General features: G+C 41.8%; 1 protein-coding gene across 1 annotated transcript in view; it reads right to left on the reverse strand.

Moving 5' to 3' along the window:
* LOC104410749 (voltage-dependent L-type calcium channel subunit alpha-1C-like) overlaps positions 1 to 16338 on the reverse strand; it is a 115188-nt gene that overhangs the window by 37416 nt on the left and 61434 nt on the right. Inside the window, 2 exon segments of the mRNA XM_010021005.1 lie at positions 13253 to 13336; positions 13974 to 14057. Coding sequence (XP_010019307.1) covers positions 13253 to 13336; positions 13974 to 14057 — 168 coding nt within the window.

Raw genomic sequence — 16338 nt, forward strand, 5'->3', positions numbered from 1 at the left:
TCAAATACATTTAATAAGATCAAGGTAACTTTTAAAGCAAATGAGTTCTGCAGCTGTCAGTTTTTCCCCTTCATTTCCTATATTCTAAGATTTTGAAATTCTAGAGCTTGCTTTTCTAATTAGCTTCAAATATGCAAATCATACCAATTTGAATAGCTTATTAATGAATTTCATATATATATCTATCCATGAAATTGTCAGACAGTTATCTTATAGTTCTAAGTGCTTAAGGTAAATATAAAGCAAATCAATTGCTTTAATTTGGTTATGCAGATTACTCTAGCTTGACAATTACTGGACAATTAATGAAAGAGTCACTTTTTACGCAGCTGAAAGCTCTATTTTTTCCCTGACTTTCAGAAAGCAGAAGAATTGGTAAAGTATATCTATGCAAATCATTCTTAATTTTCAGGATGTTTTAATAATCCTTCTCGTTAACTCTGGGTAAAAGATAAGTTCAAGTCTTACAGTCATCAAGCCTGGGGGGCTCCTGAAAAACAAATAGATATTAAACACTGTCAGAAATATAGTGCTCATCTTCAGGTACAAATACCTGTTTGACCCTCGGAGGCAGGTGCAGCTTGCCTGTGTTTTATTGTTTGTGTTTTGTAGGACAGGTAACCAAAAAAGCCCTAGAACATCTGGATAGGAAGGCTCTGACAAGAAACCAAGCCAAATGTTGAAAGGCTACTTGTGTGCAGACCTTTTACTTTTGTTTTACAGGGGGAGAGATTTTACAGATTTTCTGGTTTGAGTATCAGTGGATGAGAGGTTTTGCTGATTTGAACACCTCTGCCAAAAGCCGTGTGTGACAGAGTGGACTTTCTTCATTCACCTTGCATTTTCACTTGACCAATTCTTGGTCCACAGGGCAAGGGCTCCTGAAGGAGGTAATCAGGCTGTCCCAGACCAGAGCAGACTAAGAAGGATGACCCTGGGAACAGACCAGACCACTGAGCAACAGAGAGAGAGAGAGCAAGTGTGAAAATTTAGAGTTCTGAGGTCTCCAGCTTTACTTAGATCTATTACCATCCATGCCAATGCTTTCTTTCATTGCTGTCTATAAGTAGTCCTGTGTGCCTCACTGCCTTTCCTATGACAAAGTGAATATGGCTTTTAAACACCAAACCCAGCAGTGTAATTATCACTGCGCTGGAAAGGGCAGTCTTCTTTTCCTCTGCCTCTTTAGGAAGATTTATGTTCTCTGTTACATTGATCCTTATTACTGTTTTTAATTTTCATTGTCTGGGAGGGACAGAGCGAGCCTGGTTTTCCAGAAAAAGCACAGCCTGTATCTGGTTTTGACTCATTCCAACTGGTAGTTCTTTTCATATCCAGGTTCTCCCATCCCAAACACCCAAATGAATCCACCATCTTGGCTTCCTGTCTGTAGCAGCGATGTGAAAGCACAGCTGCTCTGGGAGGCTGCAAATAGAAAGATGGTCTCTGACACGGCCTGGCCCGCTAAGGTTCTTGTATATTAAGACCATACCGCTGATTTTAATCTTGAAATGACAAAGAAGAAAGAGACTGTTTAAAGCATTCATTCATACCAGTCTTGGTTACTTTAAAGACATGCTGTTTGCTGTATAAGGTATTGATTTTTCCATTTCTTGTAACATCGCACAGCCTATCTTGGAAATTATAATGGCAGCAGTGTTTTTCTGTAAGATGAATTTCCTGAGCCATAGGTAGGCAGAGGCTTTCCTTATCTCCAGCACCTTGCGAGGGTAACACCTACTGGCTTTGTCTTCCCTGGGGGCTGATGATTTGAGGAATTAAGTAAACTCCTTCCGTCACGGCTGTGCTTGTCTTCAGTGCACTGAGCATTTGAGTGCTTCTACAGCTATATTAATTACTTATTAATTAGCTGACAGGATTCCATGGTGTAGGAAAAGGATAAGAAAGAAGGTAAAATGAAGAAGAGATTGAAACTTGGTGTCCTCTGTGTATTAATGTTATCGGGGCTTCTCTGGGCAGTCTCACCTGCCTAGGGCAGAAAGGAGGCTGGAGACCTTTGGACTCTATTGGTGAAGAGGTTTGCTGGGAGCTCAGTATGAAAGATTTACTGTGATGTGGTTGGCAGGAGCACATCAACCCAGAAGGAAGCTTTTTTGCAACTATCCAGAAGGAGTAGCATTTTTGCAACTCCTGCATAACCGATGGGGAATTACATTGGTGGTGTTAAGGTCAGAAGCAGGCACATGATCTGCAGCAAAATACCCACTCCTCAGTATGATAACTCTTCTGGGAACTAATGCAGCCAGATGGAGACTAGCTCATGAGCAGGTTTTTCCAGGGAGGAAGGCAGGCAGTCTACCAGCTCAAAGACTGCATGCAATGTTGCCAGGATCCTTCCTTTGGCAAGCCCAAAGGCTCTGGGATGGGGTGAAGATGAATGAGCCATCTTATGCTTTGATGAAGGTGCTGAAAGAAACTGCACATGTCACTGAAAACAGGAGAAAATCCAATCCACCTTTGTTCAAATGCAGCAGTCTGTGGGTTGCAAGAGACAGTAGATACAGGTGAACTATCAGCCCCTGTTAGTTTTTGGGGAATGAATCTTTCCTGAAGGGAGGGTAGCCAGAGATACCAGAAGCCCAAAGAGAGAGTTTGTTATGGATCACTTAATTTGAGATTTGTAGCAGTTATTATTTAATTCCCAGGCTGTGTCTTTTCATTGCCTTTTAAATTGGAAAGTTATTTAATGTTGACGCAGAAGGTTTCCTAGAAGAGAACAGCCTACAGAGTCATACTGAATTTTTGTATATTAATATGGGATACAATAAAGCCTATGAGCTGTTCTGGGATTGGAATGCCTATCACAGCACTATCACAGCAAGTTAGAGGTGGTCATATGTAACTGCAGATAGCTGTTACAAAGCTATTGAGGAACAGGTTTTTTGTTCTACACCTCTTCCAAAAATAAGTTCTTATTGAATTGATGAATTCTTTGGTAAAAAAAAAAAAAAAAAAGTAGGGATAGTTTAGATGACATGTACTGCTCACTGTGTGTGATTTACTATGTTCATATCTGTGCAAACACTTGAGCCTCAAATTCTTTAGCCCTAAGTATTAATTTGTTTTAGTGCCTTTCTATTAACAAGTGTTTCTTTACTGCTGAGGCATCTTTGCCTTAATGTCTGTTCAGCTTAGGAAAAGATGCCACTTGATTTGAGTGAAATAGATTTTCTCCCAGTCACTCAGACAAGGCTCAACAGACAGCACCGCTGACTGGTATCTCTGTTTAAAGTTGGATTTTGAGAGAGCGACTGAGATGTGACCAGCTGGGATGTCCCATTACTCTCCAACAGTTTTACTAGCAATTAGAGCCAGGACATTTTTGGCCATCAATCAGCTAACCATAAGCAGCAATCCAGTCTCTACAGCAAGGTCATCTGGATGCAGCAGGGCATGGGTCCCATTTAGCAGATGTCTATGAAGGTATATGAAGCAGAAGCCATTTTGTTGGCATGTTGTGCCAGACAGTATATACAAAGAAGAGACCAGTGAGAGAAGGCAAGAGCACAGCCATTTTAAAAACAGTTGTCTTGTGAGCAATAAAAAAATCCCTTATGTTTGCCTGGCTGGTACCTATGAGGGTAGAGGGAGCAGGGCAGAAGCTAAATGAAGGTGCTATATTGACTATATTCAAAAGGGTAAAATTAGTTTATATATGTTTACCTTTGATTACAAATCTGGCTGGAAGGCCATATTCCTTGCCAACCAGCAAACTCCCCACAAACAGGTCTTTATTGAATAGGAACCTCAAAAATTCCCGTTAGTCTGTGCATTTGGGTTTGCTGAATGGTACCCATCACCATGTGAATTGCTGCCGAATGCCTGGCACAAAAAACTTCACAAAGTGGAACAGCCTTTCCCCTGGGCTGATGGCATGTTGGCTGGAGACAAACAGGAAAGATCATCCATACAGGAGGTAGAGGGGAACTAATAACGCCTTGCTGAAAACTACTTCTAGTGCTCCTGGGAATGGGAAACATTCTCTCTGCTATCCAAGATTTCAGCAAAACTTGGACAAAGTCACTGGGGATAAGAAGACGGGGAAACAGAGAATGTTAAAGAGGAAAACAAGTAAAATACTTGTGCGTGTCTTCCCTTCTTCCATCACCTTCATTACTTTCATTGCAACTGGCAGTGCAATCTGGAAGCAGTTAGCAGATCTCAAAATACGCATAATAGTATGAGATGGTGCACACAGTGAGGTCTTGGAGGGTCAGCGTTAAAAGCTTTTGTAATTTGGATGAGAAGCAGAAGCAAAACTGAATGAGTGAAATACAGGGGATTGTGCACCCTTTATTACTGCAATCTGTGGGTGGAGAACAGCGACATTGGAAAATTCCTTGGGCATCTCAGCAAAGTAGGTCTTAGATAAAGGAGAATTAAATGCCACAAATCAACTTTCACTGCTTCAAGGAATTGCCTTAAATAACAGAACTAGCTGGATTTGAACTCACTCAAGCACTTTTTTTGACCATCAAACTTATTGTGCTTAGAATTAGAATTAACACTGATATGTTCTGAGATGATCTAAGGAGTCAGGCAGAGATTTTACTATGGATTCATAAAAAGATATAATCTCCATTAGAGTTCAGGGAAAGTTAAATGAAACTTTTGCTAGGCAAAAGGAATGATTTATCCTGGCTAACAAGCCAATGGAAAATATAACCAGCTTGGGGTAGTTCTAATGTTTTTTATTATTTTTTCTTTTGAGCATTTTAACTAGCTTTGTGAAAAAACACTGAAATTAAAAGAACTATAACTATATTATATCGCAAATGTTGATACCAGAATAATGTAGCAGGGTTTTTTTTAAAGTGATGTGATAGAAGAATGACAGGAAAAATTAAATACTGGTCAAAAGAATCTGTTTGTAGCTTTTTAAAGAGCTCTTTGTACTGAAATGTATGTCACACACTTATTTTACCCGTGAACCAACACAGGACAAGGCCCGTGGTACTTTGTATTCCTTCTATTAGCTATTATTGTTATTGTAACATTAATTTACAGTCAAATAAGAAAACAGAACTCTTCTCTAACAGCTTTAAAACCCACCAAGGTTTTGGGTATGTGAAAACCTGCAGTAATTTTAAGAACTATCCACCCCTCAGTGCAATCACTGAGGTGCTGTGCCCCACTATTTTAGAGACAGCTCTAAACATTTTTGCTCAGAAGGACTCCAGACAGGTTTGTGCATCAAGTCAAGTCTTACATCTATAGGGTTATCTAACCTTCTTTTTGCTGCTTTCACAATTAACTTTTAAATTTGTTCTGGATTCTTTATCTTCTGTTTCTTGTATTTTTATCAACTAGCATGTGCATGGTCAAATTTATGCTACTCTTAAATCTCCCCTGCATTAAAATACATTCTGATTATTCCATGCACCTTGAATAATTTTGAAAGCCAAGTATAACAAATAGTTTTGTGGAAATCACAATCTTGAGGTATTTCCTCAAAACTGGGGAGTACAGAGAGTCTTTCAAAATGGCAACTACATGCTTTCTTCTTATGATGCTAATATTGCTAGTCATCAGTGACAGCTCAAATACTCAGGTAAGATTAGGAAGGAGTAATTTGCATTTACTATCCCCTTTTCTCCATAAATATATACTTTTTTTGTTTTCCCATATTTCATATATATTTCCTTACAGAAGAAGTTATGCAGTTACCAAAATCACCTCTTTGAATAGACAAATCACATTATGAACTCTGGAAATACACTCAGAATACCAACACTTTTAAGCCAAAAAGATAAAAAGAGGCCCCATCTTCATGACAAAAATGTACATAAATAAAACCAAAATAACCCTGTTCAAACATGGTTGTGGTCAAATAGTCTTACCATACTTCTTTCTCACCACACAGGGTGAAAAACATGCACTAGAATTGCTGATTAAGCATGGGAGGTGATCAAATTCAAATTGATCTAAGCCTAATTTGGGGAACAGTTCAGGGCAGCTCTCCTGATGTTCACCAAAGGCAAAATAAAGCACTAACATTTGCCACTGCTACAGCTCACAACCATGCTTCAACGTGGCTTCCCACAAACAGAAGCTGGGGCCACCGTGGTGCGTTACCTGTATTATTCTAGTGATAAAAACACCACCAGATATTAGAAAAAGCAAATTAAATCCACCCCTCCCCCCATCTTTTTTCCAAAACGAAAACAAGTCATATATACAGACATATACACGCACACAGGGATAGCTCAGGACTACACACAACTTCTAGGATGGCAGCAGTAAGGGTATGACGACACAAGATGTCAAAAGAAGCCATTGTGCTTCTCCAGCCCTTTGCTACATAATTTGGAGGCTTCTGCTGCCCAGATGGCACTTAAGAAAGAAAGAGAGAGAAGGGGAGAGGGAGGGAGATGTTTTCTGCCTCTGGAAGGTTCGAGTACATGAACTTGCAAGTTCTAGGAATTGCAAAGGTTTGTGTCCAGTGGCAGCTGATGGCCAAAATCTGAGCAGCAAAGGGCATGGAAGCGGAGAGAACCAGACAGGCAGAGACAGAGAGACAGACACAGTGACAGAGATGAATGCCAGTCCCAACTGAGGTGCAGGCTAGATGTATGTCGTCCTTCCACTGATCCTTGCTCCCATTGTGGGGGTGTGTGTGTATAGGACTGTCACAGGGGCTGACCACCACAGTCCTTGTGCAGGTGAAGTGCTCTGGGGCAGTTCTGCCTGAAGGACTTCAGGATTTAGGCCACTGGTTCTCTGCCTTCAGACACATTGATTGAGAGTGAAAATGAACTCGTGAGGTTTAGTGTGGCTGGAGACAAGGGAGAGGAAAGCAAGGGAGAAAAGGAAAAAAGGCAGGAGGTGGGTTAAAAGGGAGAAGTGCAGGAGAAGGTGAGAGGGAGACTTGAGTATAGGCTGCCAGATATTCCAAAGGATGGGAGCAGGAGCCCATGACAAATCATATGAAGCCTCTTGACACCAAAAGCAAGATGACTGTAAGGAAAGGCCCCATGCGCCTGGTTTAAGCCTGAGCTGCTTTACTTCAGAAACAAAAAAAGACTAAAGGAGGACCCACTGCACAGGTCTCCAAGTATTCTCGGGAGCTGAATGCTTTAGTATCTCTCTGACCTTACTGCATCAGTACTCGGGAATCAAGCAAGCTGCAACTCCTTGCTGACTTCATACCAGAATCTGGAAACCTTTTCAGAAGGACAAGATATAAAGTACTCAGGTCTCCTGAATATCTGATAAACAAATGCCAAACCACTACGCAGCAGTCCTGTGCACAACAGACCTGACCAACATTTCCTAGGGGCAGTAATAAAGTAAGATGGGCTTTGGGTTTCTCTAACCTTCTTCATAGCGGTGCTACTTCCTGAAGCACCCAGGTCCTGCGTCTCCCAGATGCCACCATGGATCAGATCACGTGCAACGCTGTATTTTCCCTTTTTTCCCTCCTCGTGTCACCTCTCCCATTAAAAAAACCACACCATTTCCTTCAACCTTCAAAACAGTCGCAATGCTCACTCTTGGAAAAACCTGTACTGCTACAACAGGAGGCCAACTTACGCAGGGAAATACTCTGTTATTTCACAAAAGCCCACAAGTCACTAATTCCTTATCTCTGATAGTTCTCATCTCATATCCATGCACACCCCCACCAGATTGTCACATCTGCTGTATTACATTGCATACCTATCACGGGTACCTCTTCCTCCTCCTCTGTATCTCCTGCAGTGTTTACAGACACACTCAGACATGCAAGTATGGTCACTGAGTGGAACAAGTGAGATGGATACCAGTCCACATGGTTTTGCTCTGCCATTCTCATGCACTCCCAAACACAGCTGATGAACACAGAGGTACTCACACATGCAGACACACTCAGAGGCACTGGCAGAAGCCCTTGCCAATAAGCTCCCAAGCAGGCAGAAACCCTCCCTCCCCAACATCCTTTCGAGACAGACAGAATCAGACCGTGACATCCCCACTGTCACTGTGGTACCTGTGCCTCTGGAGACACACATGCTGCCACTTGACCATGCCTCTGTAACTCTCACACATCTGCACGCCACGAAAGGCCCACTGCAGCTGGACGGGCCAACCTCTCAGCTGGCCACAGGGTCTCATCCAGCTCAGTGGGCACTGCTATGAGCATCGCTTTGGTGGCAAATGAAGACTCGGCCACAGTGCATCTTTGGTCTGACACTGGCAGAGGAAAGGGCGAAATTAAAAGGGCCCTATGAACAAGAGAGGTATCGGCTTTTCTCTCCGACTGAGAGGAAGGAAGTTACATTAGCATCTTTCCCAGTGACACCATAGCACAGAGCACAAATAGAACTTCATTTCCGCCTTTGATAAAACACAAGAAATAGTAATGAGCAATTTTCTTTGCCTGGAGGAGAGGATAGCAGGCACCCAACTCCAGGCTGTGTTCTGTGGAAAGGAAGGGAATGCAAGCCTGTGCCTGGGGCTACCTCTGGGATGATCTATTCCAAATTTGCTGGCTTTTATTCCACTCCTATAACATATTATTTCCTATTATTATAATAGAGTGTAGTAATCTTTACCACCTTAATGGTTTCTCCTAAGAAACTTAAAAGTGTTTTGTAAACACTGATGACAATGCTTTCTTAATATAGGGAATAACAACAATCTCCAGTTTACTGATGGGAAGACTGAGGTATAGGGATCCACTCAAGATCCAAAGAAAACAACCCATAGACCCCACCTCCTAGTGCCCATATATTACATCACCTTTCATCTTATTCCTCAACATTAATTCTTGGCATTAGCACTTAAAGAGAGTTGACACATGGTATATGTGGTCTCTGCCTCAGAAATTTTTTTTTTTAATAGCAGATTAAGAAGTCCTCCCCTCTCTCTTTACTTAAGAACTGGCTTAAGAGGGGCCCTAAATAGGATCATTGACTATTTCCAGAAATTTTGGAAAAGTCTTTATTTTTTTGGCTAGAAGTTAGTTGTGTAACATTTATTTAGAAGCAAAGCTCTGAAAATGCAGCTTGAAAGTAAGTCAATTTAAAAGTGAATTTGACAGAAACTGTGCCACTCTCTGAAGCTTCCAAACCCATCAGATTTTAACCTGCCCCATGCCCTTTGCACTCAGCTGTGTGAGCTGCTTCTCCATGTGCCTGTGGAGCTGGGAGGGGGGCACTTGGGAGATGTTCCCAAATTGCAGTAAGCAAGTGGGCCTAACATGGTGCAATTGGACTTATCACTTGACGCGTCTCCACACTATGGAGATGTTTTAAGTGGAGGTTTCCTGAAGGACTCAGAAATGCTGAAGGTGACCTGGGAGCCTACCTCATGAGTACATGCCTTCTCACTGGTTTTGAATGCACAGCCATGCTAACAAAAATATGCTGAGCTTGCCATGCAAGTGTACAGTCACACACAGGCATGCAGATGAACATGCCTGCATAGAGGAAACGCTCAGATATATAAGCACCCACCCATATGCAGACAAATTGCACAGTAAGATAGCCACATTGGCTCAGAAAACTTATTCAGAGACTCAATTACATACATAACAACCCATGTGTCTCCATCAACAACCATTCAACAACACAAATGTGTATGAAATACATATGCTTGCATACATGTTCTCTTTCTCCCACATGTGGATTCATGTCTGTACACTCTCCCATGGATTTGAAGCCCATACCAGTGGACACACACAAAGACCCACCCATGCACACTCACATATATCTAACGAAGGTTTTAGTCTTGGAAATTCCTTTTCAGAAGACAAAAATAATTGTCAAAAGGAAAAAAAAAAAAAAACCAACTCAGGGCATGGATAACTGCAAAAACAGATGCCAGCACATACCTACACACACACTGTGGAGCCTGCTGGTCAAGGTTCCCGATGCAACTACAGCTATCGCAGCTCAGCACCTGATGGGTATGCTTCCCTGAATGCAAACGTCTGGTGAACTTCAGAGATTTCAGGCTTATATGGCCACATATCAAACTAACCTGTGCCAGGTGTCGACATCTTCCCTAACTGACCACAATGAAAACTGTCCTTTAACTCCAAGAGCAGCACCTTCCAAGACCCTACCACAAACATCCTTCAGCTTCTAAGGAGCTGGGCAGAAACATCTTACCTGCACCTGACCAGGCTAAACATCTCCAATTAGTGGAGTTTATTGAAATTTTGGTGTTTATTTTTTCTTTTTCAGACTCCAGGTCTCTTGGAACAAGACAAGACATTGTACAGAAACACAAGGCAGGGTTTGCTCAAACCCACAAACAGCAAGAAAGCAACAAGCTCCTGAGGAGAAGGGAAGAAGTGTATCTGATACACTGCCTCACACCACCTGGGAAGATGACAACTGTCCATCCAAGATGGGCTGCTACTTCCAAAGCCCATTTGCTACAGGTATAACATATCAAGTGCTGCTAGCAGGAAGGGAATCCGACAGGACAAACCAACATTCAAAACATTCTCTTATTCAATAAGGGTTATAAGTGCAAAGGGATTTCAGAACATTTCAGAACAAACTCCATCCATAGCTGCTGCTCATTTACCAGTGCATCAAAAGATTGTGCAAGTTTTTAGTAACAAACATTTGAAACTAGTAGCAAAGGACTTGCCTAGATAAAAAGAGAAGATTTAAACATGCCAGGTAACAAAAAGACGTGTGCAGAGATCTGTAAAAACTGTATAGAAGGAAAGGATTCTTTAGAGGAAACAGAGGGACCATTGTGCAATGCTCTTCATAACTCTTACTGTAAGAGTCAGGGCCACTCCTGCTGCCTCCTCAACTAAGACAGGTGATGGTTGCTTGGACAGAGGCACACCCTCATTTTCATAGACTTCTATAACCAAAAAATGGATTCTGGGCCTTGGCTGACATGAACTTGAATTTAGCCAGGGAATGGAAAAGAGGGGAAGCCTTGTCAGTGGTAATTAACCACCCCAGTATGGATAGCCCTGGAGACTGAAGATCAGAACATAGCAGAAATAGCAGCAGAGAGACCTTCTTGACAACATGCTGAGAATGAATGTGATTTATCCTGCTTAAATTTAGTGTCTGAGAGCTGAGTGTCTGGACAAACCTAACAAACCTAGACACTCACCAGTCACTGGATGGGCACCTGCAAAGAGCAATTTAGTTTCCCTGTCATAGACAGATGCAGGGAGGTACCAGTTGGCCCAGGGAGGTGTGCGTTTCACTCCACTAACAGTGAGAGGAGGCCTGGGTGACTATGTGTCTTCCTCTCAGATGACTGAAGTTTAATGAGATGTATCTCAAGTGTCCTAACCCATAAACTAAAAAGCTCTTTAATTTATAGGAAATTACTGTGAATTTCTTCAAAAGGATCCATTAGATTTTCCCCCCAGTACAGGGTTTCTGACTCTGATAGACCTCTATTTATTTACGGAAACACAAGGATTTCCTGCCTTTCTCCTTATAAAACTTCTGTACAGATCCAAATACATCAGTCAGGAAACTCTTGTTGATGTTTAGCATAATTCATCTCCAGTTAACTGTACTTACTTCCTCAGTTACCGTGTACAGTTCTGCCTTTGTGGATGAGAACTGAACTTTTCCACAGTCTGAAGGCTATTGCCAGGTTCCCCATTTAGTTTTCTTGTGAGAAGTCTTACATAAAAAAGGCTTTAATTTTATTCTTCAAAAGGAACAACTTCAGCCTACTGATCATTGTGACTTCCCTCTACAGTCAGTCCATTCCTAATATCTCTTTAGTAAAGGGGTAACCAAAATTGTTTACAACTTTCTGGGGGATTTTCTTTTTTGTGTGTGTGAGCCCAGAAAGTAGCACATTTAACAGATGCAAAATAAAAGTTAATTTTCAGTTAGAAACTCTTTTCTATTCTCTCAAAAGACAAGGAAAATAGACTAGTGTCAAATAAAAAAATTCATTTATTCTAAATCAAAATGTTCCAACTTGGATAAATCTCCCTGTTTCAGAATTTAAAAAAGGAAAAAAAAAAAAAAAAAGAAGTTGAACAGAAATTAAACTAGAACTGAGGTAAGAAAACATTTTGTCTGGAAAGTTCCAAGGAAGGCATTTCTATTTTTTTAAAATGTTGCCTACATTTTTCCCTAAACACAGTAGTGAGTGAAAACTCTGCTGTCACTTTCCTGCTTGTGACGGATTGCCTCTACAGTACACAATTCCAAGCTGGAATGTTTACTCAACAGTTACATGATTTTGAAAATACATGATTGATTTGTCTTCATTAACATATTTACAACATTTTTCTTTCAATCTTTCTATTTTCCTGGCCTAGCTAAGCTAGATTTTGCAGTGCAATTTTTGTTCATGCTCATAAACCCAGTGGTCCTTTGTTGTCTTTCTTTTGGGAATCTGTTAGTTTCCTGCCTGCCCTTTGTCTATCTATCCTGTAATGCTATATCCATTCATCTCTAAAAACACAAAGGAAGAAGTTTGCCTGAAGTGATTTATTCCTTGAACACCAGCTGCTCATTTCAGTCTCCGTGGCTCATTCAATCCTTCACCTGTCTGCTGAGATCGGCACCAACCAGCCTCAAATACACTGGTGGAATTTGTAAGATGGAACAAAGTGGGTTGAAACCCCCAAAACCTGTGTTGAAACTCTGACACTTTGTTTTCCTTTGGGCTTCCTGCTTTGTTTTTATTTTATCTAACTTTTTTTCCAAATTAGAGACTGAACATTAGGAGCAGGTTCCTCTAAACAGACATCATGGAATCACAGATGATTTTGTCTTTATTTCTTTTGGAGGAAGCCTGTGTGAAGAGGCACAGGGAGGATTCCTGGTTTGGTTCCCGCAGTTCCAACTCGAAAGAACTGACCTTTAGCTCTCTGTGGGGTGGAGAGTATTGAACTGCCATGGGAAGCAAAGAATAACACTGGGTAGACCAAAGTGCTGGCCCGGACTATTCTAGTAGCTTCCCATGGCACAAATAGCTTTTTCACTTACACTCCACGATTCCCATCACTTTTCCTGCTATACAGTTTAATTCATGCCAGGCAGATTATGAAGGGAAGAAAATGATGCAACAGTCAAAAAGTCCTTTAAGTCGTTCCAAAAATTAAAACATAATAAAAAGAAAAGAAAAAAAAACAACAAAAAAAAAAAAAAAAAAAAGAGATCTTCAAAACTAAACAAAAAGCTTTGAAAACAAACTCAAAAGAAAGGAGGAAGGGAGAGGGAAAAAAAAATAGAACCCGGGAAAGATGAGTGAATGTTAGAGCAGGCACGATCATGGACAGACGCCAGCTACTTACGTTCACCTCGGTGATTGCTATATCAACAATGCTACCCACAACAATCAAGGCGTCAAATGTATTCCATGCATCACAGAAATAGTGCTGCATGTGGCAGAGAAGCCAAGGAGAGAAAGAGAAAGAGAGAGAGAGAGAGAGAAAGGAAGAGAAAGAAAGAATGAGAGAGAGAGGGAGAGAGGAGGGAAGAGAGAGGTAAAGGGAGAAAAGAGGGGAAAAAAAGTAAAAAGTAAAATAAAATAAAATAAAAAAAAACCAAAAGCATGAAAGAGGGAGAGAAGAGGAAAAAAATAAGAAAAGAAAGAGGTTACGTGGGCATATTAAATAGTCTCTTACCACTCTACAGTATTGGTTGCTCAAACCTCTGTAACGTTTCACATGATGGAGGGTATCAACAACAGCCTGGTTAGTCAGAAAGTTACACTCAAGCATGTCTACCTTTTGGAGGGAAAAAAAGCACACACACCCCAAACTCTGTGCGCTTTCACCAGTCACAGCTGTGGGGCGAGCTATGACAAGTGAAAAAGAAGGAGGCATTTTCCCCCCCTCCTTTTTTTTTCCCTGGGAGAAGGAGAAGGACGACGGCAAGTTCAATAAAAGCATGACTAGAGGGAAAAAAAAAACAGAAAAAAAAAAGAGAGAGAGAAAGAAAGAGAGAAAGAGAGAAGGAACAGCAGAGGAGGAGGAGGTGGTGGTATCCTGGGGAGGGTAGAGTAATACTCACATTAGTTTCACTGAGAATGACGTCTATAATGCTGCCAATTACGATGAGGAAGTCAAAAACATTCCAAGGATCACTAAAGTAACCCTACATAAGGAAGGGGCAGGCAGGATGGGGATTAAAAAGGAATGTTAGACAGACAAAAACAGTTCAAAATTACCATTAGAATTACTGCCCTGATACGTGAAGGGGCTTTCCTCTTAAGTCTACTTGTTGCCTCTCAAGCTGCAGCCCAGTCCTGGGATCCCTGACTTGTGTGAGCATCCCATATCCAGCTAACGTGATCCCAGGGCAGCTACCCCTCCCCTCCGAAGGGGGGCAAAGGGAAGCCACACAGATCACTTTGAGCATGTCTGCTCACAGGAGTAGGGCTTGCAGGACCAGCTCTTCCAGACATATTGGATTCCTCACAACACAGCACCCTTCCCCATTTGGCTTAGATTTGGCTGTGGGAAGAGTACAGGAATGGTGTCATATGGTTCTCACAAAAAGTGGCTCCCCTTCTGTCAGTGTCCACTAGCCCGTATTCCAGATATAATGCTCTGTGCTGGCGCTGGGAATGAGTGGCTGGCTGCCCTGTCATGATGGAGTTGGGGCCACAGTAGGGCTGAGGATGTGGTATCTCAACCTCACTGGTTGTCACCTTCCTCTTTGCCACATTGACTATTATGACAGACATTAGCCTTACAGTTTCTATTACTAATGCTTTAGATCCTGTCTTAAAACTACAGGGCAGGACCAGCATTTCTGCTACTCTGAAAGTGCATCTCACTACAAAATGAGAGTGTGAATGTAGCATGTCCTGGCACATACCACCAGGAAAGGGTAAGAACAAGAGCAAAGTTGGCTTTAGCATGTGCTCAGAGTGAGACCTGCTCACTCACGCTAAAGATAGTGCTGCAGAATTACTGCAACATTAGCTAGCTATGATAAGCTATGGCAGATCTGCTAGCAAGTGCTAAACTCATACCTTCACTTTGCTGTGCAGAATCATTCTGGGGGCTATCTCAAACATCTCCTTGTCCTAAGCAGAGCTCAGGAGAAGATAATCAGCACTGCCCAGTGTCCCTATCCTCCATGATTTTTGGCTGGGAAGGCTATAAGGATGCAGGACCTGTTTGGAAAAGGTTCTGTTCAGCCCAGGACATGAGCTCTGTATGTAAACTTCCTGTACAAGTCAGTATCATGAGGTAAGAAAATGTATCTTGGCTCACTGAACACCTGTGCCAACCTCTTCCCCTTGTTCTGCAGTCTTAAAAGGAGGTAAACATACAAAATCCTCTGTGCTCCTTTTATGTGTTTGGTTTTGTGAGCATGGGCTAATCTGACCTCCCTGTTTCTCAGCTGCAGCATGTCTCCAGTGAGACTGAACCCAAGTTGCACTGCGACTGCTATTCTTAGCCAGAGAGTCAGGTCATGGGTAAAGTGTGAGGCTGTGTTCCCAGGCAGTGTTGCAGAAAGCAAAAAGAAGAAAAGAAAAAGAAAAAAAAATAAAAAATCCCAGCACTGGCACTGCACAAGCCTGGCTTGGGAACCTGAAATTACTGCGGGTTCAACCATCAGATGGAGCAGGCAATGGCAAAAAGTGTCTTTTTGAACACTGGAACACTGACTCCAGGATGCTTTGAGACTCACATTTATAAGCTGCATTATGCTTGGGACAGGGAAAAGAAAAAGAAGAAAATCTATGAAGCAGAGAAAGCCACTGCCCAGCTGGTTCTACACCAGTGAAGGGAGCTGGTGGAGAGGACTTAGAAACCTTCTCCTCCAAACCAGAAAAAAACCACCTTTATTCTGCAGCCTGAAATAGGCAACTCTTAGCAGATCTACACTGGGAGAAGTAATTATCCCATGGCTACACATTACTATGCAATTAGCTACAACAGGGAAGAAGGAAACAGGAGCAAAAGCAAATTCAGAGAATATTATTATTCAGCGTCCAGCCTAGAAAATACACAACAAATATTAGAATGAATTCAGCAGTGATGTCCAGCATCGTTAGCAACCAGATGGACCTGGAATAAAACTGTAATTAGACTTAGCCAAGAGGAAGGGGAGGGAGAGAACAGCAGATTAAATTGTAGAGGCAAACACATTTTGAATAAATAAAGGACAGACACAGATCATACAGAGTTGCAAAAAGTGCCTTTGCAGCGTGATGCGACCTTGGCAGACAGTACGCTTGCAGAATCAAAGAGAACAGAGTAGAAGACAACAGACCCAATCCTCCTGCCCCTGTTCATGTGCACAGTCCTGATGAAGGCAATGGCACTGCTCACATGCCAAATGAATGCATGCATTCAGTAGCATGGCTATCTTCTGCTTCCTTCTCAAATTGCATACTTTAGGAATTATTAAGGATTTCAGC

The sequence above is a fragment of the Nestor notabilis genome, unplaced genomic scaffold (assembly GCF_000696875.1).
Source record: "Nestor notabilis isolate BGI_N333 unplaced genomic scaffold, ASM69687v1 scaffold17020, whole genome shotgun sequence".
Classification (NCBI taxonomy): domain Eukaryota; kingdom Metazoa; phylum Chordata; class Aves; order Psittaciformes; family Psittacidae; genus Nestor; species Nestor notabilis.